At 45.7% G+C, this 24,433-nt stretch overlaps 1 protein-coding gene and 1 non-coding gene across 7 annotated transcripts in view; one reads left to right on the top strand and one right to left on the bottom strand.

Moving 5' to 3' along the window:
* The window catches only part of FMNL3 (formin like 3), a 55,511-nt gene extending 34,944 nt beyond the window's left edge, over positions 1-20,567 (bottom strand). For 3 of the 6 annotated variants that reach the window (XM_033866773.2, XM_033866774.2, XM_033866776.2), the window contains exon 1: positions 20,195-20,567. In XM_033866773.2, the coding sequence (XP_033722664.1) occupies positions 20,195-20,320 (126 nt within the window). In that variant the 5' untranslated portion in view covers positions 20,321-20,567. Of the gene's footprint in view, positions 1-19,228; positions 19,363-20,194 lie in introns of those variants that run through there. The other 3 variants (XM_033866772.2, XM_033866775.2, XM_073788703.1) reach the window with 2 other exon arrangements.
* On the top strand, positions 14,006-14,112 carry LOC117314403 (U6 spliceosomal RNA). Its single transcript, XR_004529148.1, has one exon. It is a non-coding gene; the product is annotated as a U6 spliceosomal RNA (small nuclear RNA).
* Positions 20,568-24,433: the final 3,866 nt, after the last annotated feature.

The following is a 24,433-nucleotide window of genomic DNA, read 5'->3' as shown; positions in this document are numbered from 1 at the left end:
TCCCAGTCCCTGAAGGTCTGTGCTGTCTGTGGGAATATAGAGAGAGGCATGAGAATGTTTTGACCCCAAATTTTATTTGACCAGTAGACACCAATGACTCTCAAATATGCATTTCCATCTCAAACTAGAAATCTGGGTATCATCCTGAATTCCTCCCTTTTCCCTTATCTCTACCTTTCCAATGTCAAATCTAATCCATCACTGAGTCCCCAAATTTAATCTTTTAAACTATTTATTGAGTCTGTCCTATCATCTCCACCATGCAAACCAGCTCTGGTTCAGGCTCCCATCATCATCACCACACTAGAAGGCCTCCCACTCGGCTGCCCACCTCCAGTTCTGATTCCCTTCCCATGGCTGCCACAATGACCCACTCACACCTCAAAATCTGACCATGACACTCTCCAACAAAAAGCATGAAGTATGGTCCATCCGCATGGCATTCAAAGCCCTCCTTACTACTCGAGCCATCCCCACCCTGCCACCACTGTCTGCCTTACACCTTACACTCCAAGAGCCCCGCGCAGCAGCGGGAGGATTCTCTGAAATACATCACTCTGCCTCACCCTGATGCCGCCACTCTACCTGCTTTCTCTTCCACACTTCTCTCCAACTCCTAATTATCCCTTTAGCCAGCAGAGACTTCCTCCTACAGGCAGTATTCCCCAAGCCCCTCCCTGTGCTCCCCAGATGTTCCTGCATGTCTATACCATTGTGCTTCCCAAGCTGAAGACTGCAATTAGATGTTTAATGTGTTTGTCTTCCCCTCCAGACTGAACTCCTAGGGGCAGACACTGTCTCAGTCATCTTTATTTCTCTGGCACTTCACACAATCCTAAGTGCTCAGTAAGTGCTTGCTGAGCGAATGAACACCGTGCTGCACTCGGGAGTCTCTGAGGGCTAGTACTGCATCCCTCTCCCTTCCTTGTCTCCAGGCGAGGAAGATGACACCTGCGCCATTCTCAGTTCGCAGCCTCCAGAGGCCCTCCAGAGTCCTGAGTAAATTTTCACCTAGCCACAGAATAAGGCTGGAATAACCTCTCTGCCCTCTCACCTCCAAGACAGTCAGAAGCAGCTAGTAGTGCTTTTACAACATTATGACACCATTTGACATTTCCCTACAGGCATCTGTAGGCAACAAGTACTAGATGGTTTCTTTACAATTCTTAGAGGGAATCAACTGAGAAGCCAAATGCCACCCAATACTGTCTGGCTGGCTACCCTTCAATTCCTGAGGTTTTGCTCACAACTTTTAACAAGGGTATTCTGGGGAAATGACAGATAAACGCTTTGGGAGCTCACCAGGCCCTGCTGCCCTGTAAAAGCATAAGAGATTCTTAATTCCTTACATACGATGCCAGCAGTAATTAGTCAAGCCCAAAGGGAGCAATTGATAGTTGCTATTGCACTGTCAGTCTGGAACTCATGCCAGATACATCAGAAAATAATCTGTAGACGTGAGCACTTTACAAGGGACTCACCAAGTGCCCTGACTGCCAAGGGCCTGAGGATAACGAGTGTTTGTGTGATGCTGATTCTGCTGAGCGGCAAGTAAAAACAAAATAACCACAACCATTAGCAAGAAGTCTGTGCAAAGTAAGGGGCCCAAGCATACTCTGGACACAGAAGGTTCAAACTAAGATGCTCCTTCCCACTTAGCTATCTTTCGTCCATCAATTCTAGAACATTGTCTGGGTCTCACTCTGAGGCTGGTTTTGAGGGGGAGTCTGTGATCCCTTCAATCTGCAAATGAACCCACATAACAGTGGCCACCACCACCCCAGAGTTCAATACAGTCCCAGGGGCAGAGGTCTGGACCTCGGTAGCCCTATGCTGGCTACTCTGGCCTTGGTAAGTTCCCCAGTCCAGAAGACTCTTAAAGGCCGATCCTTCCATGGCTGTACTAGAGATGAAATGTGCTAAAGGATAGGCCAAGGGCCACGTTAGTTCCTGGAGATCCTAAGGCCCGTGCAGAGGCCATGACAAGGCCAACATGGAGTAGGAAAGCCAGGTGACTAATATGTGGTGTGCAATTCAGTGATTTCACAACTTTGAGGTACACAGAACCAGTCTCTTACCCATCAATAATAATCCATATTTCTTGAATATTTTCACTGGGCTCCTTAATACCAGACCCCTGACTTTAAGAGGTTAGTGGTCTTAGAATATTTCAACTTAAAATTTATTGAGCACCCACTATGCCAGACACTGTCCTGGATCCTTTATATATGTTATTCAATGCTCACCAAATCCCTAGAAGTCAATATTCCTATCCTGATTATATAGATAAAGAAAACAAGGCTTGAGGAAGCTACAGCACTGGCCCAAGGTCACAGAACTAATAAATGGCAGAGCCGGGATTCAAATCCAAATCCACTGAGCCCCAAAGCCCCTGAAAAAGGCCTGGTGAGCAGCAGGCACAGGCAGAAGGAAGCCCTGCACTCCTTGCAGCTTCCCAGGCCAGATTTCTTAGTCCTCCTCTAGCCAAGAACACACGGTGACTTCAGGAAATCTTGAGAGGACCAGGCTTGAGGAGCCCTGGAAAGACAAGTATCTATTTACAGTCAACCAGCACCCTGCCCAGCCCTGCAGACAGTTCTGACCAGTGGAGCCGGGAAGAGGCAACCACAGGCTCCGACTGGGCCCACCTGGGCTAGGAAGCAGCCAGGCCCCTCGCTGAGCACGGACCTAACCCTGCCCTGCTCAGGGAGCCCCTGTCCTGGGGGGCTCTCAGGAGCTGGGGTCCAGAGTCCACAGAAAGTTGTCTTCACTATTCCACTTTTCTCCTGTACTTCAACCCCTCAAACTGCCACTTCATTAAAATAGTGCCCCTCTTACTCGCCACCCCTTTACCTTCTTTTTCTTCATGGCACTTATCCCTGCTCAACATTCTATGACAGACCTGAGTATGTGTTTATTGTTGTCCCCAACAAAAACGTGAACTCTGTGGGGCAAGTCCCTTTGTCTCTTTTGTTCACTATGGGATCCCTAATGTCTAAAATACACAGTAAGCACTCAATACATTTGTGTTGAATGAATAAATGAGTGATCACTCAATCAAACATTTAAAAACTCTACTTCCCTCCAAGTGGGTTATATGAGAGGCAAGACTGAATAATGCCAACCTCCCAGGAAGCACCATCAAACCTGCTGTTGGACCCTAAATTCCCTTCGAAATATCTCCCTAAAGCTCACCCCCAGGCCCAAAAACCCTAACTCACTGCAGAGCAGGTACTCAAGGGGGAAAATGCAGCAGCGCTTAGGGAGGAGACACATTTCTCCTCCAGTTAAATACAGCCCAGGACCCCTGCAAATTAAAAGCTCCCTCTTTACTGAATCCACTCAGCTTTAGTTATAGGTCACACTTTTTATTTTTGTAACCAGCCAACCCACCAAATTATAGGCTCAGAACATGGACAGGCACACTAAACACTGGGGCCAGCCTAGCAGAGGCACTGCCCTTTCTGGCCTGAGGAGGGTGTAGGAAGGAGGGTTGAACACCAGTCAAACCTGAAAGAGCAGAAGGCACGATCACTCTGCTGGGCAGAGTTGACTGAGGAGCCCGGTCACTTCCCAAACTCCTTATCAAGGCTGATAAGGTTCCATGACCTAAGCCCTGCTCACCTTTCTTCTGCCTTCCCTGATGTCTCTTTAGCATCCTTGCTGACCAATCTGGCATCTCTTCAGTTCCTCGAAATGTGCAAAGTTCTTTCCCAGCCCAAGGTTTACTCTCTCTTCCTAGAAAACCTCTCACCCAGATCTTTACACATGGCTATAAGGATGAATGGGGGGTGGGGGGCAGGAAGGTGGAGCTGGGTCTGCAAGACTGCAGTAGAGAGACAACTAAGGAGTCTACTACAATGGACCAGGCAAGAGATGAGGATCCTCTACCCCAGCAGGTGGGGCTCCTGGCTGCCCTTCATATATCTGGCTAATTCTTCCTCTTTAATCCCCTCCCACACTGCTCTGGCCTTCAGTCTCCTCTCTCCTGATCCACACCTGTCCCCTGTAAGACCTGACAAAGTCCATGTCTTCCTGAGAGCACTGCCTGATTAGCAATCCCATGCCACGCTAATCCTTCCCTAACCCTCTAGTCCTTCTATGCTTGGAGCTGTGTGGCACCTCATCACTTCATGATCTCACTTGGTCTTCACAAAAACATGTGATTGGGCAAGACAAATATCCCCATGTTATGGATAAAATAACTGAGGCACATAGGGAGCCTCACGGATAATCTGAGGACACGCACTTGTTTTAATTCTCTAGTTGTTCAAAGTACAGTTCTATTTTGTCTCTCCAACTTGCATTATCTTCTATTTCTTTGTTATTCTCCAAAGCACTCGAGAAAGTGCTGTATATGCAGTAGGCACCTAAGACCTGTTTCCTTAATAAATCAAGAAAGGAAGGAAAATGAAATGAAAGTAGAAAGTCTCTCAGAGATTCCAAGGCTGCCTCTGGCCTTCATTTAGAGGGAAGCTTTGGTTATACTCTCTCGTAACAACCTGTTCTTTGTCTCCCGAGGACATATAACTTGTAGTTAAGCATTTATTTGTTTAATATCTGCATTCCCATAAACTCCATGAAGGCAGAGGTGATATTTGTTTTTCACCACTGTATACCCAGTGCTATCACTGGCACACAGTAAATAAAAAAGGAAATACTTGTTGAATAGTGAAAGTCCTAGTGGGATAGCTGGGATTCAAACCCAAGTCTGGCTGACTCCAAAGCCCAAATCTTCCCACCACACCTCTCAGCAAAGGAAGACTTGTTCTACTTTCCCTGTGTTCTGCCGTAATGTACACAATTCCCACCAAAGCCGTACTGAAGGCGGGGGCGGGGTGGTGACCCTGGAAAGAGAAGGAGATTGTGGTTAAGGATGTGGGTTTTGGAGTGAAACTGCTTGGATTCAAATTCTGACGTCACCACCTACTAGCTGCGTGATCCCAGATGAGCTATTTAACCATCCTGGCCCTCCATTTCCTCATCTATAAAATGGAGATAATTATAACTACTCCATAGTTATGGTGATTAAATGAGATAATGCGTATAAAGAGCTTTGCCAGATGCTTGGCATACCATTAGCATGCAATGAACATTAGCTGTGAAAATGATTAGCTATCCACATTTCTGGGAGACAAGAATCTAGAGAACATAGTTTCCTTGGGGGTTGGGGCTGCTGAACTGACTTAACTTTGAGAAGCTTAGCTGCAGTGAAGCCCAGAGCTTGTTTATTCTCTTTGCTGACTTCACCTGCTAAACTGAGGCTGGAGCTGCAGCTTTCACTAGCCTAGAAATGAAACAGGCTAAAAATATACAACTTGGCTGTGTCTGGGAGACCAAGGTTGGGCCTACATTTAAGAATTTAAAATATAGCCTCAGGGCATAAGGGCATCTCTTAGGATTCTTTCTACTATGAAAACTAGTGCCAAGCTCAGTACAGGGCAGGGAACGACCTCACTGGTGTCCTTTCTCCCTGTTGCTCTCTTCTTTTGGGTCAGCGCAGAGAGTGAGAGAGAGGAGCTTTCTTTTTTGCAATAAAAGTTGAGTCATCCTCCCCTATTTTTATTCCTCCTTTTCCCTTAAAGGAGGAACAAATACATGGGTACATATTGTTAAAAAATTAATCAACTCAAAAGCTTATAGAATAAAAAAGGAGTCACTGTTCGGCCCCCAACCCTATCCATTTCCCTCCGTAGGTCACCACAGGGACTAACAGCTTGGTATTGACTGTTCCAGGCCTTTTTTCTAAACATTTACATACAAACATGTGGCTTTATAAAGCATTACATATACTCTTCTTTTAATTCCCTTTTTAGACGATTCTATTTATACATACACACACACACATATCTTCGAGATTCCATCAGCCACAACCATTTATTGAGTGCCTAGCCGGTGCCAGGTATTTGGCTGGACAGTGATAAGCATACAGAAAGTTTCCACCCTCATGGAGTCAACAGTCTGGGGAGACAGATAATAAGCAAGTAATTAAACAAATAATTTTAAAATGGAAAATAATACAAAAGAAGTTAATAGGATGCTAAGAGAATAATAAAGAAGAGAGGCCTCTCTGAGAGGTGGCATTACTAAAACTGAGCCCTGAAGCATAAACTAGATTGAGCCATTTGAAGATCCAGGGACAAGGCATTCCAGGAGAGGAAACAGCTTGTGCAAAGGCCCTGAGACAAGAAAGGAACTTGTCCTGAACTAAAGGAAGGCTAATGTGGAGGTCGGCAATCAGTAAGGTTACAGAAGTCAGCAGGAGCCAAATAATGCAGTGTTAAGGGCCAAGGCCAGGGGTTTGCTTTTTTTTTTTTAGTGCAAAAGGAAGCCATTAAAGATTTCTAGGTAGGAAAATGATGCTATTTGACTTATATTTTAAATTTGGCTGTTTTGTGGAGAATGGCTGGGAGGATGGAGAAAGGAGCAGTAGAAGAAATTGGGAGGCCAATTGTTTGGATGTAATACAAGCCAGAGTTGACATCGGCTTGGACTGAGGCAGTGGCAGTAGAGATAGAGAGAATGGGTAGATCTGAGACATATTTTGAAGATGGAATTGGCAGAGTAATAGACTGAGTATGGAGAAGGAAGAAGGAAAAATTAAGGATAACTCCCAGTATTTGCCTGGAGTAACCAGATGAGTGGAAAAGAAACAGATATGGACAGGAAATGGACAATCAGGTTTCTCCCAGGTGTTTACTGTTAAACAATGCAGCCGTGAGGATCCTTTCCATGCACCTTCATGCCATGTATAAACAGTTCTGTAGGACAGTTTCCCGGAAGTGAGATGACCAAGTTAAAGGGTATGCACATTTGAAACTGGCAGACCCTATAAAACATCTTCTAAAATGTCTGTACCAAATTACACTACTACTAATGGTGTATTAATGTACCACTAATGACAACCATAGACATTGTCAATCTTTAAAACTTTGCCCAGATGATTAGTATAAAAGTGTATCATTGGGCTTTCCTGGTGGCGCAGTGGTCGGGAGTCCGCCTGCCGATGCAGGGGACACGGGTTCGTGCCCCGTTCTGGGAAGATCCCACGTGCCGCGGAGCGGCTGGGCCTGTGAGCCATGGCCGCTGAGCCTGCGCGTCAGGAGCCTGTGCTCCGCAGCGGGAGAGGCCGCGGCGGTGAGAGGCCTGCGTACCGCAAAAAAAAAAAAAAAAAAAGTGTAGCATTGGAATGTTCATTTCCTTGATTTCTAAGGAGGTTAAGAATTTTTTATTTAACTTTTAATTATATAACTGACATATAAATACATTCTCCTTGTAGAAATGTTAACATTATAGATAAAGCTAAATTCCCTTTGACTTTCCTGGTCCTCTTATTATGATTCCCTCCCTACATTTCAGAGGTAATCAGTGTTATTAGATTTACTTGTATTCTTCCAGAAATTTTTCTAGGCAGTTTAAAATATATATATATATAATCAAGGATTAAGCATCTTTTAGAAGTTGTGGACTTCCCTGGTGGCACAGTGGTTAAGAATCCACCTGCCAATGCAGGGGACATGGGTTCGATCCCTGGTCCAGGAAGATCCCACATGCCGCGGAGCAGCTAAGCCTGCGAGCTGCAACTACTGAAGCCCGCACGCCTAGAGCCCGTGCTCCGCAACAAGAAGCCACCACAGTGAGAAGCCCACGCACTGCAACGAAGAGTAGCCCCCGCTCGCCACAACTAGAGAAAGCCTGTACATAGCAACGAAGACTCAACACAGCTAAAAAAAAAAAAGTTGTATTTCTAGCAGTCCTTTTAGCATTAACAAAAAATCTAACCAAAAATTTTTACTTAAGGCCTCTCCAAGTGACATCTAAGCTGAGACTTTCTCAAGGTTACTTAACCCCTCTGAGCCCTGTTTTCATCACCTGTAAAACAGAAATAAAAACCATATTCAAAAAGATACATGCACCCCAATGTTCATTGCAGCACTATTTACAATAGCCAAGGCATGGAAACACCCTAAATGTCCATCAACGGAGGAATGGATAAAGAAGATGTGGTACATATATACAATGGAATACTTCTCAGCCATAGAAAGGAACGAAATAGTGCCATTTGAAGAGATGTGAATAGACCTAGAGACTGTCATACAGAGCGAAATAAGTCAGAAAGAGAAAAATATCGTATAATACCGCTTATATGTGGAATCTAGAAAAATGGTACATATGAACAATTGCAAAGCAGAAATAGAGACACAGATATAGAAAACAAACTTATGCATACCAAGGGGGTAAGGGGGAGTGGGATGAATTGGGAGATTGGGATTTCCATATATACACTAGTACGTATAAAATAGATAACTAATGAGAACCTACTGTATAGCACAAGAAACTCTACTCAATGCTCTGTGGTTACCAAAATGGGAAGGAAGGGCTTCCCTGGTGGCGCAGTGGTTGAGAGTCCGCCTGCCGATGCAGGGGACATGGGTTCGTGCCCCAGACCGGGAGGATCCCACATGCCGCGGCGCGGCTGGGCCCCTGAGCCATGGCCCCTGAGCCTGCGCGTCCGGAGCCTCTGCTCCGCAGGGGGAGAGGCCACAAAGGTGAGAGGCCCGTGTACTGCAAAAAAAAAAAAAAAAAAGGGAAGGAAATCTAAAAGACAGGGGATATATGTATATGTATAACTGATTCACTTTGCTGTACAGCAGAAACACAACACTGTAAAGCAACTATACTCCAATAAAAATTAATAAAAAAAGAAGTGAAATAACTGCCTTACAGTATTGTTGTCAAGCTTAATGAGATAATACATGTAAAAGCATGTGGCATATCCCCGACAAATGTTGAATTCTCTTTCCTTAACCTATACAAGTTAAATCTAGGCATTTGGTGGAGACCAGAAACTGAGCCATTCCTATAAGGATGAGATGGGAGACTCCACCCAGAAAAAAACAACATTTTTAATGTTGTTCTGAAAAAAACTTTTTTTCATAATAAAGCCCCCAAAAGATCTGAATTTTTCTTCAAAAATTTTGGTATGAAATATTCTGAGCAGTCAAAAAAAGTATAGGTAATTTTTGTCTGTTTGTTTGTTTGTAAGGTAGAAAGCAAAAGGATTTAAGCATAGAAGTAACTGCTAGAGACTGGATGTCAAAGTCCTCTTTAAGGCACACCCTGGGAAGCCACAACTGCCTGGATTTTCCCAGAGACCTTAGGCCTGCTGGAGAGAGTTGTGGCTTCGGGCAGACAGTACCTCAAAACATAGGATATGACCTAACTTTTGGGCTTCACTGCAAGGATGCCACTGGTTCCCCTGGCTTGTCAAAGTACATCCTGTCATCCCTACCTGGATGTTCCTGGAGGTTGAGGGTCTGGCTCAAAGGGGAAGACCTCACCACAAAGTATCCTTAGTCAAAGTTAAATTAAGGCATCATCAGAAAATCTACAAACAACAAATGCTAGAGAGGGTGTGGAGAAAAGGGAACCTTCTTGCACTGTTGGTGGGAATGTAAATTGATACAGCCACTATGGAGAACAGTATGCAGGTTCCTTAAAAAACTAAAACTGGAATTACCGTATGACCCAGCAATCCCACTTACTGGGCATATACCCAGAGAAAACCATAATTCAAAAAGACACATGCACCCCAATGTTCACTGCAGCACTGTTTACAATAGCCAGGTCATGGAAGCAACCTAAATGCCTGTTGACAGACGAATGGATAAAGAAGGTGTGGTACATATATACAATGGAACATTACTCAGCCATAAAAAGGAATGAAATTGGGTCATTTGTAGAAATGTGGATGGATCTAGAGACTGTCATACAGAGTGAAGTAAGTCAGAAACAGAAAAACAAATATCGTATATTAACGCATATATGGGGAATATAGAAAAATGGTACAGATGAACCGGTTTGCAATGCAGAAATAGAGACACAGATGTAGAGAACAAACGTATGGACACCAAGGGGGGAAGCGGGGCAGGGTGGGGGGGATGAATTGGGAGATTAGGATTAACATATATACACCAATATGTATAAAATAGATAACTAATAAGAAGCTGCTGTATAAAAAATAAATTAAATTAAAAATTTTTTTAAGTTAAATTAAGATGTCCAAGGGCCAGAGTATCTCCCTCTGAATGACAGTCAACCAAGTTTCAACAAGCTCTCTTTTTTGGAACCACCAACAGAGGCATTATTTTATCTGAACTGACAGCCCTTTTGTAAGGGCTCCATTCCCCTTACAAAAATATTGAGTACTGTTTGTGTCAAGGAGCTCTTGCAGTGGCTTCTCCTCGCCCAGCTCTCCCTTCCCATTCCTCTAGATTCAAAGTCAGGGATTCCCTAGCAGATCCAAGAATGGGTTTTAAACCCCCAAAGGACTGTATGTGTGCACAGAATTAGGGGTCACAAGTTTAATCAGATTTTCAAAAGAGTCTTTTACTCAAAAGATCCAGAAGCACTGTTCAAAAAGCTCTCAAACATATTCCCAACCTAAAAGAACGTTTACCCTGGCTTGAGGAGCTAATGGGGTTAGTAAAGGTCAGCAGTGAAGTATGTATATCCCAAACTGCTCCTTGACAAGTTTTAGGGTAGAGCCCACAGTACAGAAGGAACCAGGGAATCAGTCCTTAAACCTACAGACAGAGGTAATAAAAAGATGGATGTCCACCTCTTGCTTGAAGGTGTAATAGGAAATGGGAAAACCAAGAAAGCACCAAAAACTGTTATTCTGCCTTTACTTTTACTGCTCTTAAAGCTTCATCCCCAACTGGGACACAAGACAACGGAGGTACAGAAGAAAATCCAGGGACTTCCCTGGTGGCGCAGTGGTTAAGAACCCACCTGCCAATGCAGGGGACATGGGTTCGAGCCCTGGTCTGGGAAGATCCCACATGCCGCGGAGCAGCTAAGCCCGTGCACCACAACTACTGAGCCTGTGCTCTAGAGCCTGCAAGCCACAACTACTGAGCCCACGTGCCTAGAGCCCATGCTCCACAACAAGAGAAGCCACTGCAATGAGAAGGCCGTGCATCGCGACAAAGAGTAGCCCCCGCTTGTCGCTACTAGAGAAAGCCTGCACACAGCAACAAAGAACCAACGCAGCCAAAAATAAATAAATAAAATAAATACATTTATAAAACAAAAAAAAGAAAATCCAAAAAAGAGGGATATATGTATATGTATAGCTGACTCACCTTGCTGTACAGTAGAAACTAACACAACATTGTAAATCAACTATACTCCAATAAAAATTAAAAAAAAAAACGAAACACCTGACTTCCCTGGTGGCGCAGTGGTTAGGAGTCCGCCTGCCAATGCAGGGGACACGGGTTTGAGCCCTGGTCTGGGAAGATCCCACATGCCACGGAGCAACTAAGCCCGTGCGCCACAACTACTGAGCCTGCACTCTAGAGCCCGTGAGCCACAACTACTGAGCCCACGTGCCACAACTACTGAAGCCCGCACGCCTAGAGCCTGTGCTCCACAACAAGAGAAGCCACTGCAATGAGAAGCCCGCGCACTGCAACGAAGAGTAGCCCCTGCTCGCCGCAACTAGAGAAAGCCCGCACGCAGCAACGAAGACCCAATGCAGCCAAAAATAAATAAGTAAATAAATTTTTAAAAAACCAAAAAAACAGAGTTATCCCCCCCCCCAAAAAAAAAGACAACAGAGGTACAGATTAGTAGAAGATAATTCTCAGCAGAAGCGCTATCAGCATTTTGGGTAAGATCATTCTTTACTGTGTGGGACTGACCCAAGTGCTGTAGGATGGTTAACATCCCCAGCCCTCGGGCACTAAATGTCAGAAGTAACTCGCCCCTCCCCACTCCAAGTCAGTGTGATAACCAAAACATCCTCACTTGCCAAAAAAAGCTCCCTTCTGGGACAGTACCTTCCCCAGCTGAAAACCACTTTAACTGATGGGAATAGGGGTGGTATATACTGGGTAATGTATATGCCACAAACATTTAATTGTAGAACCTTTATAGATTATAAACTATTTTCATTATGTTGTCTACTTTAAACATCTTCAAAACCCTGTAAAGTAGGTATGATCATCACCAATTTCATAAGGATGAAATTGGCTCAGAAAAATTATAGACTTTGCCTAAGGTCATCAGCTGGGGGAAAAGAAAAACAAAAAGGGTATCAAGCTGGACCAGAACCCAAGTCTTCTGATTCCAAAACTGATGTTTTTTCTTTCAAAACACCCTAAGCCTGCAAGAGTCTCAAACCAGCTACTTCCTTCCAGGACATATTTTTTTTAAGGTTTCACGGGAAATACTGGGAAGATCTAGGGACTGGCTCTCCAGCTCCCTGCAAGGAAGCTGGTAAAAACTGAGCGGAAACTAACTCTGCTCTAAACTGTAGCTAGTCCTTAAAACAAGATAACCATCTCCAAAAGTACCCAAACACAAGGCTCATGCCCAGCTCTTACTTAGAGATGGCATGAGCAATTGGAGGAGGGCTGTGACACTCTCTAGTCCAGATCTAAGTAGAAATGAGCAAGCAGGGCAAGAAGAGAGTATATTCCTTCCCCGTTAATGCTTTTAGGGACCCAGAGACAGGACCACCAGCCCATCCAGCTCTGTCAATAACCCGGGTGAGGGTGAGAAGGTGGTAAAAGAGATGGGGAGGGAACGAGGAAAGAGATGAGGACAAGAATTGAACTATCACGAGCATACAACAGCCTAAATCCTTCCTCTACTTGCAAAATTTGTCACGTAAATAATTCTGATATCCCCTCGTGGTTCTGAACATTGTTTAGAACACCCTTCAAGTACCTCAAAGTACTTTATAAACTGAGAAGAGTATGCATATTAGTAAAGGGCGGGGGAACTGCTCCACCAAAACCCTATCCAGGTCCTCCCCTACCCACCACACAAACTTTCAACCCACAACTTCGTTGTAAAGTGATGGAAGACAGAAAGCATAAGAGATTCTGGAAAGAGGATTCTGAAAGGTGAAAACAGAAGTAGAGAGGAGTGTGGGAGGCACAGACAACCAGAGTATTTTAAGGACAGAGAGGCAGCCTAATACCTTTATATCTTTCTTGGGGGACTCATTCTCCCATGGAAGAAAAACAAGATAGAAAAATGTGGCTCTGCTGAGGGAGGCAGAGAGACTGGAAATGGGAACTCAGGGATTCTAGCTGCCTAGTTCATCTCTATTCTGGAAACCTCTTCTTCATGGATGACAACCTCGAAACCCTTCAGTTCCCATGTGGTGCTATTCAAAAAGAGGGGGCCCTAGAGTACCCAGCAAGGAGCAGGGGGCAGGGGCTGTGTAGAGACAGCATCCTCTCTTATCTTTTAAGAAAAAGGTTCTTCCTCTTCTCTCAAGTGCATTTCCGAACTGGAATGAACCCCTGGCCTTTCCCTGGCGCTGCTTCAGCTCAGTGCAGACTTAGGAGAAACATTCCCCAGAATGGAGGTGACCAGCCTGGCTGAGCAGATAACACGCTGACTTCAGGCCGCCAGCGCTGCTGTCCCCTGGGCCGACTACAGTCAGCTCTGGGGCAGATTCTTTGGTCTCGACCACGGAACTGCGGCCCTGGCTCCGACCAGCCTTCCCAGGCAACCCCAGGGGCAGGGGAGGATCTGTGGTCTCATTTCCTCTCCACCTTGGCTTCTTTTTTCACTTCATTGAAGATTAGCTATTTCCACCACAACCAGTTCCTGTTCTCACCAGCTGCAGTGGTTGTTTCCCCACAGACAGAGCTATGAAGCACTGGTGTGGCTGCCACCTGGACTGTCCCAGCTGCAGAAACAGACCCAATAAGTCCTGAGCTAAAGGGCTTTTTCATCCCAGATAAAATAGCAGAGAGAAGAAATTAAGGGGCAGGAAGCAATTCCAAGAACTCTCCAGTGGATACACTGTTATCCATTTCATTATTATTTTAATCTTACATAATAGTTATATATGCTCTTTCATATATGAAAAATATTTTATAATGAACAAGTGTGGAAACATATACATTTATTACATAGAAATATGTATGTATAATAAATCCCCAGCAGAGAGCTAAGAACACATAAAAAAGATGGCCAAGTGCTCACTTTGGCAGCACATATACTAAAATTGGAACGATACAGAGAACATTAGCATGGCCCCTGCGCAAGGATAATACGCAAATTCGTGATGTGTTCCATATTTTTAAAGATGTTTAAAAAAAAAAGATGGCCAAAACACTTATGATGAAATGTTAAAAGAAATACAAATTAAAACAAAATACCATTGCTCACTAATTAAACTGGCAAAGGTGTTTAAAGTTAAACCATGAAGTAATGGTTAGCTTATGGAGAAAGGGAGACACACTATCAGTGGAAAAGACAATGGTACAACTTTTTTAGAAGGCATACTTCTCAAAGGCCTTTAAAAGCAATTTATCCCAAGGAAATAATCAGACATGCACCCAAATATTTATGCACAGAAAATTCATCACAGTGTTAATTATAGTAGCAAAAAGCGGAGAGAGAGAGAAATATAAAGCAGTAATAAAATACTGTATTATGGAATACTTTACTAGCCATGAAATCATAAGACTGAAGAATATTTAGACAAATGAGAAAATGCTTCAAATAGTAAAATTAAAAATCAGTTTACAAAACAATATGCACAGTATGACTCTAATTGTTAAAATATATATATCAAAATGTTAATAGTAAATGGAGAGATTACAGGTGATTTTAATGCTCTTCTTTATACTTTTCCATATGTTTTATACTTTTCACACTTTTTACTTCTAAATTTGCTTACTAAGTATGTCTTATTTTCATAATCAGGAGAAAAGAAGCTATCCTCAATCCTGCAACCTCCCTTTAAGGACACTCACATGAATTACTCTCTTTTTAAAAAAAATGTGGAAATATGTATTTAGGACCTTAAAAACATATCCTACAATCTAGGAAGTTCAATTTGGGGTTTCTATCCCAAGGAAAACTCTAACTATTGAAAAGGTACACCAAGATGTTCATCACAGCATTGTTTATGATGGCAAATAGAGGCAAACAACCTAAATGTCCAACAAGAGGAGGAGAGTTAAGTAAACAATGGTACATTCACTTGATGGACCATTGTACAAGCATTTAAAAATGTTTACAGTGACTATCCTGGGAAAACTAACGAAATAACAAAAGCAAAAAAAAAAAGCCATGTTGGATAAATATATGTGTGTGTACACACACACGCACGCACACACACACTACTATCACAACATTGTACAAAACCCTGTGCAGAGGGCTTCCCTGATGGCGCAGTGGTTAAGAATCTGCCTACCAATGCAGGGGACACAGGTTCGAGCCCTGGCCTGGGAAGATCCCACGTGCCGCGGAGCAGCTAAGCCCGTGCACCACAACTACTGAGCCTGCGCTCTAGAGCCTGCAAGCCACAACTACTGAAGCCCGTGCGCTTAGAGCTTGTGCTCTGCAACAAGAGAAGCCACCACAATGAGAAGCCCACGCACTGCAACAAAGAGTAGCCCCTGCTCTCCGCAACTAGAGAAAGCTCGCACGCAGCAACAAAGACCCAACACAGTCAAAAATAAATAAATAAAATTAATTAATTAAAAAAAAAAACCTATGCAAAGACAAAAACATGGAAAGTTTTAACACACATTGTCGGGCTTCCCTGTTGGCTCAGTGGTTAAGAGTCCGCCTGTCAATGCAGGGAACACGGGTTCGAGCCCTGGTCCGGGAAGATCCCACATGCCACAGAGCAACTAAGCCTGTGAGCCACAACTACTGAGCCTGAGCTATAGAGCCCGCGAGCCACAACTACTGAGACCGTGTGCCACAACTACTGAAGCCTGCACGCCTAGAGCCTGTGCTCCGAGACAAGAAAAGCCACCACAATGTGAAGCCCACGCACTGCAACGAAGAGTAGCCCCTGCTCGCCACAACCAGAGAAGAGCCTGCACGCAGCAACGAAGACCCAATACCGCCAAAAATAAAACAATAAATTTTAAAAATTAATAAAAATAAAAAAAATAAAACACATTGCCTCCATTTGCTAAAGGAATGGAGAAAATATGGACTTTTTCCTTCAACCTAAATCATCAATCTTTTCTTCTTTCTAAATTGCCCAAACTTGTTTTTAGAGAATGAGTATTACTTTAAGGGAAAAAAGGAAAAAAGCTGAGCTTCCCTTTGAGCCATGAAAACATTCCCAAATCACAAGGAGTCCACTGCATCAGTTCCATCTCCCTCCCACCTACCCCTACACCTCCCCAATCTAAAGCAGGGTCATATGGGAAAGTCAAGGAATGAGGTTTCTCTCTGTGCCCTAGGGTCTTCTCAGTGGGGTCTCTAAACGAGGGGGTTGCTCTGACAGCTGTCAAGGGCCCTTACCCTCCCCCAAGTTCTATCTCAGCCTGAACTAATTCACCACAATCCCCAGGGCTGGGAAAAACATTTCCACCATGGCGATTTGGAACTTGATATTTAGTCCAAGTTTTTCCCAGCCCCTTTCTATGTCAAAGGAGGCCTCTCAAAGCCTCTTGACAACTAGCACCCAGGCCAGCTTAGCTCCCACATCAATGCTACACTTATAGCAAAACCCCAAGTCATCAGTCTTCACCAGGGATATGTGAAAGGAGGGGCCACGGCAGGGAGAGCCCGTCACACAGCCCCACCCTCATGCCCTGAGAGCCTCCTCTTGAGGGATATCCAGGGCTTTTTCTGGCATTAGAACCTTTAGACTTTGTTTCAAATCTGTAGTAACCCAGTAAACAGAAAAATCAGGGTGCAAACACAGCAAAAGCAGACAGCTATCCTTTTAAAGCCATTAAAGCCCTCTGCCTCCCCTCTCTATCTAAGGAAAGGCCAGTACTGGCCAGTATACTAGCTTCTGAGCAACTAAGGTAGTAGACTAGTCAGGACCAAAACACAGAAGGGGGCTTTACCGGACCAGAGATCTCATCCTGGTATTAATAAAGAGGAGCTCCAATAACTGACCATCCTAAACTTCTCAGTCCTCAACAGAATAGGGGCTGCTGCCAAGACAGGGGGTAAGGAAGGATCCCAAGAAAACAGTGTAACACAGCAGCTTCACAACCTTTTTAATACCAGGACACACCTAGAAAATACTATTTGCACAGTACACAGGGTAAATGGTGGAAGCTGATCCAGCCAGACGGGACCAATCTGGGACCTGAGCTGCTGCCAGGGCTGAGGGGATCAGTATCCCAGCATACCAGCAGGAAAGCCCTGGATTAGGGCACTGGGCTGGGGTAGGACTATGTCCTGCACAAACCACCTCATGGCTTCAGACGAGTTACCCAACCTTGGCTGACAGGCTGTGGGTCAGATCATGTGTCTGCACCAGAAAGCTGGGAGCCTGTGGTCTTGACTCAGCAGTGATACAACTTCCCCAGCCAGGGTGTTTTTCAGGGGGGGTTTCCATAGATACAGTGGGACTGGGGAAGCCCTCCATGTAACAGCAGCAGCATATCCTGAGTCTGGCTAATACAGAACAGGGTAACTGGTTTCATCAGATTACTGAACTTAAAATACCGTTTTGGGAATACAAGTGATCTCAGATCTGAGTCACTGCTGAGAGTTACACATTTAAAAACTACCATTTACCAAGCATACAGTAGATGCCAGACTCTGCTAACTAAGTACTTAACTTCTAGTTTCATTAAATTCACACAATAACCTCATGTGGCAAATACTATTATTATCCTCATTTATAAGAGGAAACTGGGACTCAAAAAGATTAAGTAACTTGATTAAGGTCAAACACTTTTCTAACTGGAGACTGTGAGGAGCCAGTATTTGAGCCCACTTTGACTTGAAAATCCATATGCTTAACCAGGACACCAGTACATCACTTCAGCAAAACCAACAAATAGCTTGTCCGTAAACCAAATCAATCTGGGGAAGAAAATGGTATAAAAGGAGCAACCTGTCTTACTCTTTTACACAATCAAGAAAAGAAACTGATCTATATTGAGTACCTACTGGGTGCCAAGCACCTTATATACACCCCTCAATTCTCAAAATCCCACCAGGATGGTAATCATTAGCCCCATTGTACAGATGAGCAAATCTAGGCTCAGAGAGGTTAAGATGATCGCTAAGACACGGCTCCTGCTTTTTCTACTGTACTATGCTTCTCCTGACTGTCAGGAAATATACATGAGCCTGTTCCAGGGTCAAACATCCAATAGTCAGTACTGTTCCCAAAGGATACTGGAAAGGGCATGTTTTAGAAACAGAGGAAAGAGGGATCTTTAAGAGTCCCTAGCGAAGAACTCAAATCCCCAAGAAAGCATGATTTCCCTGTGTTAGAAAACTGAGGTAAAATCTCCTCCCTTCCTAAGACAGCTAATTAGCCCTGGCCTGCCCTGTTACAACTCCCCATTAGCAGCGGCTCAGGCACACAGTAACAAGACGAAAACAAAAGCCACGAGGAAACAAATCAAAACTTTCTGCTGAAAGTTAGGCTTACAAGTGGGTGGTACGGTCCCCAGTCTGACCTAGGCTCTCTGGCTAGTAATCAGGATACCATATGCACTTTGTAAATATTAAGCCATTAATCTGCCAACTAAACAAATGTGTCAACCAAACTCCAGTGAGGACATGACCAACTCTGGTTCTGAGCTCTCACAACAAACAGCCTGGTAGCACCTACCTAAGGCAGCCCCCTACCCAGTCCACCTCTGAACATCCCTTTACATCCCTTTTTCTCCAATTTCTGTAGCTACCTCATGCCACTCCATGGGGGTTTTCACACCCCCACTGGAGGGCAGATTCCCTCCCACTCTTTTCCCCCAACAGTTGAGCTCTTGTTTGCAAGGGCACCAAGTCCCAGGCTCTCCTCAGCCTCTGAGATGGCCACAGCACATTAGTAATCACTGACTCACCCCATCCCCCGAGGATGGTGGGGGAAATGCAGAGGGCCACAAGACATGTGGCCCAGATCCCTTTGGCCCTTCACAGAGCTGATGGGCAGATAGGTGCCAGCTTCCCCTTGGAACCCCGTGAACCCTCTCTGATCTGGCTATGGTGCCAGTGGGCTGATGTCAGGCTCTGCACCATCGGAGAGGCCAGGATCTCTAGACAGCTTCACTGGTGCCAACAGATCTAATCTTCCTATTCCAAAGCAGATGAAATCCAATAAGGCTGCTAAGTCACAACTTAACCCTCCTCACAGGCAAAGGCAAAGTCAGCCCTTCAGGCCATAGTAACAATAACGGCAGCATTAACACTGCCTCTTAGAGAGTTCTTTGAGGAACTGGGAACTATTTCCCCAAGTTTCTCTAAGATTTACCTCTGTTAGCAAACGTTCCTTCACCTAGCTCACTTTCTTTCTCCAAAACTTCATTTTTAGCTCCGACATATTCTCTGCCTCCATCTCAGTGATACCAGCTCAGACGCTCTCTGTCCACAGAGCCACCGACATCAATGTCCAGTTCCCACATCAAAGAAGAATCCCAAAGTCAGCTCTAAAAACTCATCCATACAGATCATTTAGGAACCTACAGAAAGACTAAAAAGAAGCACAGGCAAAAAACACAAACCAGCCACTAGGGCTTAACATAAAAGGGGTGGGGTGGGGGAGGCAGGATGGTTTGTGTATTGTTTCAATTGGAAAAATACACTAGTGAAATGGCTTATCCACATGTTCAGCTCTTTTAGGCAAACCCACTGTAACTTTGCAGGATGCCTGCAGGCCGTTCTGAAAATAAGTAGAATGGCATCACTCTTTATTCCACCCCCTTCACGAGCTGCCAGTCCCCCTCCATTCCCCCTCCTCTCCCCCAAACATCTGGTCTGGGCTGGGAGTAGGACCCACTCCCTGGAAAGCCTCCATGTTAACACGAGAGGCGGTCTCCCCAGTCAGAGAACCCGGACTTAGGCTGGGGAGTGGGCCGGCCCTGAGCTTCTGAATTCCCCCGCACCAGCCAAAGGTTTAGGAATGAGAATCCTAGGGACCTGCGGAGACTGTCAGGGAAGTGAGGAGAAGTGCGAAGGGCGGCAGAAGGGGAAGGGAAGAGGAAGAAGTCTGGACCCTGGGGCGGTCCCGGGTTGGGGACCCCTCCTCCTAAGTGTCCAGCGGTTGAGGCGTCGGTTGGGAGGTCCCCGACGGGGCTGCTCAGAGGTTCCTGGGAAGGCGCTGGGGGCCGAGACCCATCGGGGGCCCTGACTGAAGGGGTGGGCCGGACCAAGGAACCCACCCGGGGCGCTGGGACCTGCGGGGCGGTAGGAGGGGGAAGGGACCAGGCTCAGCTCTCACCAGCACCAAGGCGAACCTCTCTTCCAGCTCACAGGGCTCAGGCATCGGCATTTTGCCGGGCGGCGGCAGCAGCGAGACAGAGGGAGGCTCGCCCTGGCCGCCCTCGGCGCTCTCCAGGTTGCCCATAGCGGCGGGGCCCCCTCGGGGGCCTCAGCCCCCCACCTCCACGCCCGGGGGTCTTTGGCGCGGCCGTTCGGACCCGACTCCTCCCTCAGCGCCGGCTACCCCAGTCCCGACTCTTCCGCCGGGTCGGGGGCTCCTCGGGGTCCGGCAGGAGGCGGCGCAGCGGACAGCGGCACCGAAGCGACAGGAACCACGGCCACGGCTCTGGCTCACACCCGCCGCCTCGCCGCTCTCGGCGCGCCGCCCCGGCGCTGCCCCTCCCCGCCCCCCGCGTTCTTTCCCTCCCCTCCCCACCTCGCTTCCTCCCACCCACTCCCGGCCGGGACTCCCGCTTCCCCCCCGAGCGCCGACTGCAGCCGCGCGCCTCGCGCCCCATTCATGCAGGCCCCGCCTCTCGCCCACGGGCCTCTAGGGCGGCCCGCCCCACCCTGCCCCCGCCTGCGCCCGATTGACTGCCGCAATTGCCAATCACAGCGCCTCCAGCCCCCGGCTGCCTCGCGCCTGGCGCTTGGCGCGCCCTGGCGGCCTTTGTGCGTATCTAATCACCGCAGTTGCTGCCGCGGGAAACGGCCCTTTTCCACAACAGCTCATAATGTGTACAAATAAGTGAGATATAGGGTACAGTGTGAAAAGATAACGACAAGAGAAGTAGAAACAACTAGGATGCTCAGAAGTGGGAGAGAGACCACATCTGTTAAAGAGTCATGGTAAGGGAGATCATATTTGAACTGGGCATTTAGGGACGGGGAAAACCTTAACTGACAGAGACAGGTGAAAAGGCATTTAGGAGGAGAAGACTTTACCAACGTTCAGGGGTTGATCTAGTTGGAGGTGAAAATGGAGGGGCAGGAGAAGAATGTTGTTCTGGACTAGGTCTGCTGGGTGGGTCATCATTTATGATGTGATGGACATCTGTTGTTTCTGCTGGCCAAACCTACATCCCTCTTCTTCAAGTGATAGCACCCCATTTCCTTTTAGGGAACTACATTCCCCTGTTCTCAGTCTACGTAGAGCTGAACTTCACCCCCATCCCAGGAAGCCCCATGACCCAGGCCTGGCCAGTCACAGCATTTTCTTGCTCTACCTTTAGAGACTGTTTTAGGGATTGACACTTGACCCAAGCCAGAATATAAAACTCATTTCTAAGGCTTTCGCTGGAATAATCAGGAAAGAGGCACTCTTTTCCCATTAAGGCTGCTGAATTGTGAGAATGTAAATCTGGAGCTGCTGGTAGCCAGCATGCCATTACCCGTAACACCTCAAGCCTGTTTGAGAATGAAGTCAATGCAGAGGAAAGCGAAGCTAAGAGAGTTCTAATAGCATGCTGAGAACCTGACTCCAACCATTTTCATTCATTTATTCAACAAATATTTACTGAAAAGTTCATTATAGGTCAGATACTGTTTTAGGCATCGAAGATACAGCTGTGAACAAAAACAGGCATAGAGGGAATTCCCTGGTGGCCCAGTGGTTGGGACTCTGTGCTTCCAATGCTGGAGGCCTGGGTTGACCCCTGGTTGGGGAACTAGGATCCTGCAAGCAGCGCTGCACGGCCGAAGGAAAAAGAAAAGAAAAGAAAAAAAAAGGCATACATCTTGCTCTCCTGGAATTTACATTCTGGGTAGGAGAAGAGATAAACAATAAACTAAATAAGTAAAACGTACAGATGTTAGTGATCCATGTTAATAAAAATAAAATTGAAAGGGGATAGATGTGGAAGGGGATTACAATTTTAAATAGGACAATCAGAGCAGACCTCACTATTAAGATAACATTTGGATAAAGATCTGAAGAAAGTGAGGAATTAAGCCATGTGACTATCTGGAGGAAGAATGATCCAAACAGAGGGAATGACAGGTACATACTATGCCTGATGTGTTAGAGGAACAGAAAGGAGGCCAATGTGGCTGGAGTGCATTGAGCAAGGGAAAGAGTAGTAAAAGATGAGGTCAGAAAGGTAACGAGAAGCCATATTGTGCGGGGCATTGTAGGCTGTTGCAATGACTTTGGTTTTTCTCTAAGTAGGATCAGTAGCCATTGGAAGAGTTTGAGCAGAGGAGTGACATGATCTAACTTATGTTTTAAAGGATCTTCTGGCTCTTGCATGGAAAATAAACTGAATAGAGGCATGGGCAGGAAGACCAGTTAGGTGAGAGATGATGGTGGTTTGGAGTGAGGTAGTAGCTGTACAGGTAGAGAGAAATGGTCAGATTTTCAATGGATTGAAAGTAGAGCCAATAGAATTATTTGACAGTTTGGAATGTGGCGGGCGAATGAAAGTTAACTCCAAAGCATTTGACCTGAGCAACTGGGAGAGTGGAGTTTTCATTAACTGAAATTGAGAAAGATTGTGGGAGGAGTCGATTTGGTGAGGGACAGCCAGAAAGGGAAGATCAGGAACAGTGTTTTGGCCATATTGAGCTTGATTTGCTGATTGGACATCCAAGTAGAGTTAGCCACTAGGCATTTGGGTATGTATGAGACTGGAGATCCAGGCTGGCAATGTCAATTTAAAAATCATCAGGGGGTACTTCCCTGGTGGCGCAGTGGTTAAGAATCTGCCTGCCAATGCGGGGGCACGGGTTCGATCCCTGGTCCAGGAAGATCCCACATGCTGCGGAGCAACTAAGCCCGTGAGCCACAACTACTGAAGCCCATGAGCCTAGAGACCATGCTCCTCAACAAGAGAAGCCACCGCAATGAGAAGCCTGCGCACCACAACAAAGAGTAGCCCTCGCTCACCACAACTAGAGAAAGCCCGCATGCAGCAACAAAGACCCAACGCAGCCAAAAATAAATAAACTTATAAAAATTATCAGGAGGGCTTCCCTGGTGGTGCAGTGGTTGGGAGTCCGCCTGCCGATGCAGGGGACATGGGTTCGTGCCCCGGTCTGGGAGGATCCCATACGCCGCCACAACAGTGAGAGGCCCGCGTACCGCTAAAAAAAAAAAAAAATTATCAGGACACTTCCTTGGTGGCGCAGTGGTTAAGACTCTGAGTTCCCAATGCAGTGGGCCCGGGGTTCGATCCCTGGTCAGGGAACTAGATCCCACATGCCGCGGAGCAACTGAGAGTTTGCATGCCACAACTGAGCCTGCCTGCCGCAACTAAGACCCAGCACACCACCCCCCCCCAAAAAAAATTGCTTAAAAATAAAAATCATCAGCATATTGATGCAATTTAAAGCTGGTAGATTCTACTTTTTTGTAAGTCAGTCTGAGTTAGGTTTCTATTGTTTACAACCAAAAACTGAAGTCCCTGTCTTTGCAAACCATTGAAACTTCCGAAAAGCTCAGCCTCCTCCAGTCAGTTGGACAAATCAATTAACTCACATCTTATCCCCTCTCCTCCTCCCCCCACCCCAAACACACTTTCCCCATTGCTGTAGCAGACTCTTCTAGGACAGATGAGTTATAGCACAGCTGAAGACTTACACTAGACAAAAAATTTAGAATTCAAGAGAGGAAATAACTCATCAGTCATTTATTATGGATTCTCAAGGAACATGTAGCAGAAAGGAGAGACTTGACAGTAAACAGCAATGTATTCACTTTGGTGCAGTTTCTTGGTCCCAAACCTTTTATTTGTGGTTTTATTTGATCACCAAATATACATACTCTAGGGTCTTCTGGAGTCTGCTAGATTACGTCTTTCATTGTTAACTCTCTGCTCACCCACCTTCAAAGCTTTCTTACTTTATACAGATAAAGCCGAAACTTAATCTGGTATTCAATGATCTGTATCATCTCCAAACCCCAATGCCTCTTCAATCTACTTTTCCTATCTTACCTGGCTCTACTATTCAGAAACCCTTTGCTTCAGCTGGAAAGGTCCATCTCCTACCATTAGCTGTGCATTCTTATGTCTTCAGACGGAATAATGGCTCCCCAAAGTACCACATCCTAATCCCCAGAACCTGTGAATATGTTATTTTATGTGGCAAAAGGGACTTTGCAGATAAGATTAAGTTAAGGATCTTGAGATGAGAAGGTTATCCTGGATTATCTGGGTGGGCTCAAGGTAGCCACAAGGGTCCTTAAAGGGGGAGGCAGGAGGGTCAGAATGAGAGAAGGAGATGTGACAACAGAAGCAGAGGTTAGAGTGATGCAGGGTCA

The sequence above is a fragment of the Tursiops truncatus genome, chromosome 11, assembly GCF_011762595.2.
Source record: "Tursiops truncatus isolate mTurTru1 chromosome 11, mTurTru1.mat.Y, whole genome shotgun sequence".
Taxonomy (NCBI): Eukaryota; Metazoa; Chordata; class Mammalia; order Artiodactyla; family Delphinidae; genus Tursiops; species Tursiops truncatus.
Note: the sequence above shows the minus strand (reverse complement) of the source record. Positions and strands in the feature narration are given on the sequence as shown.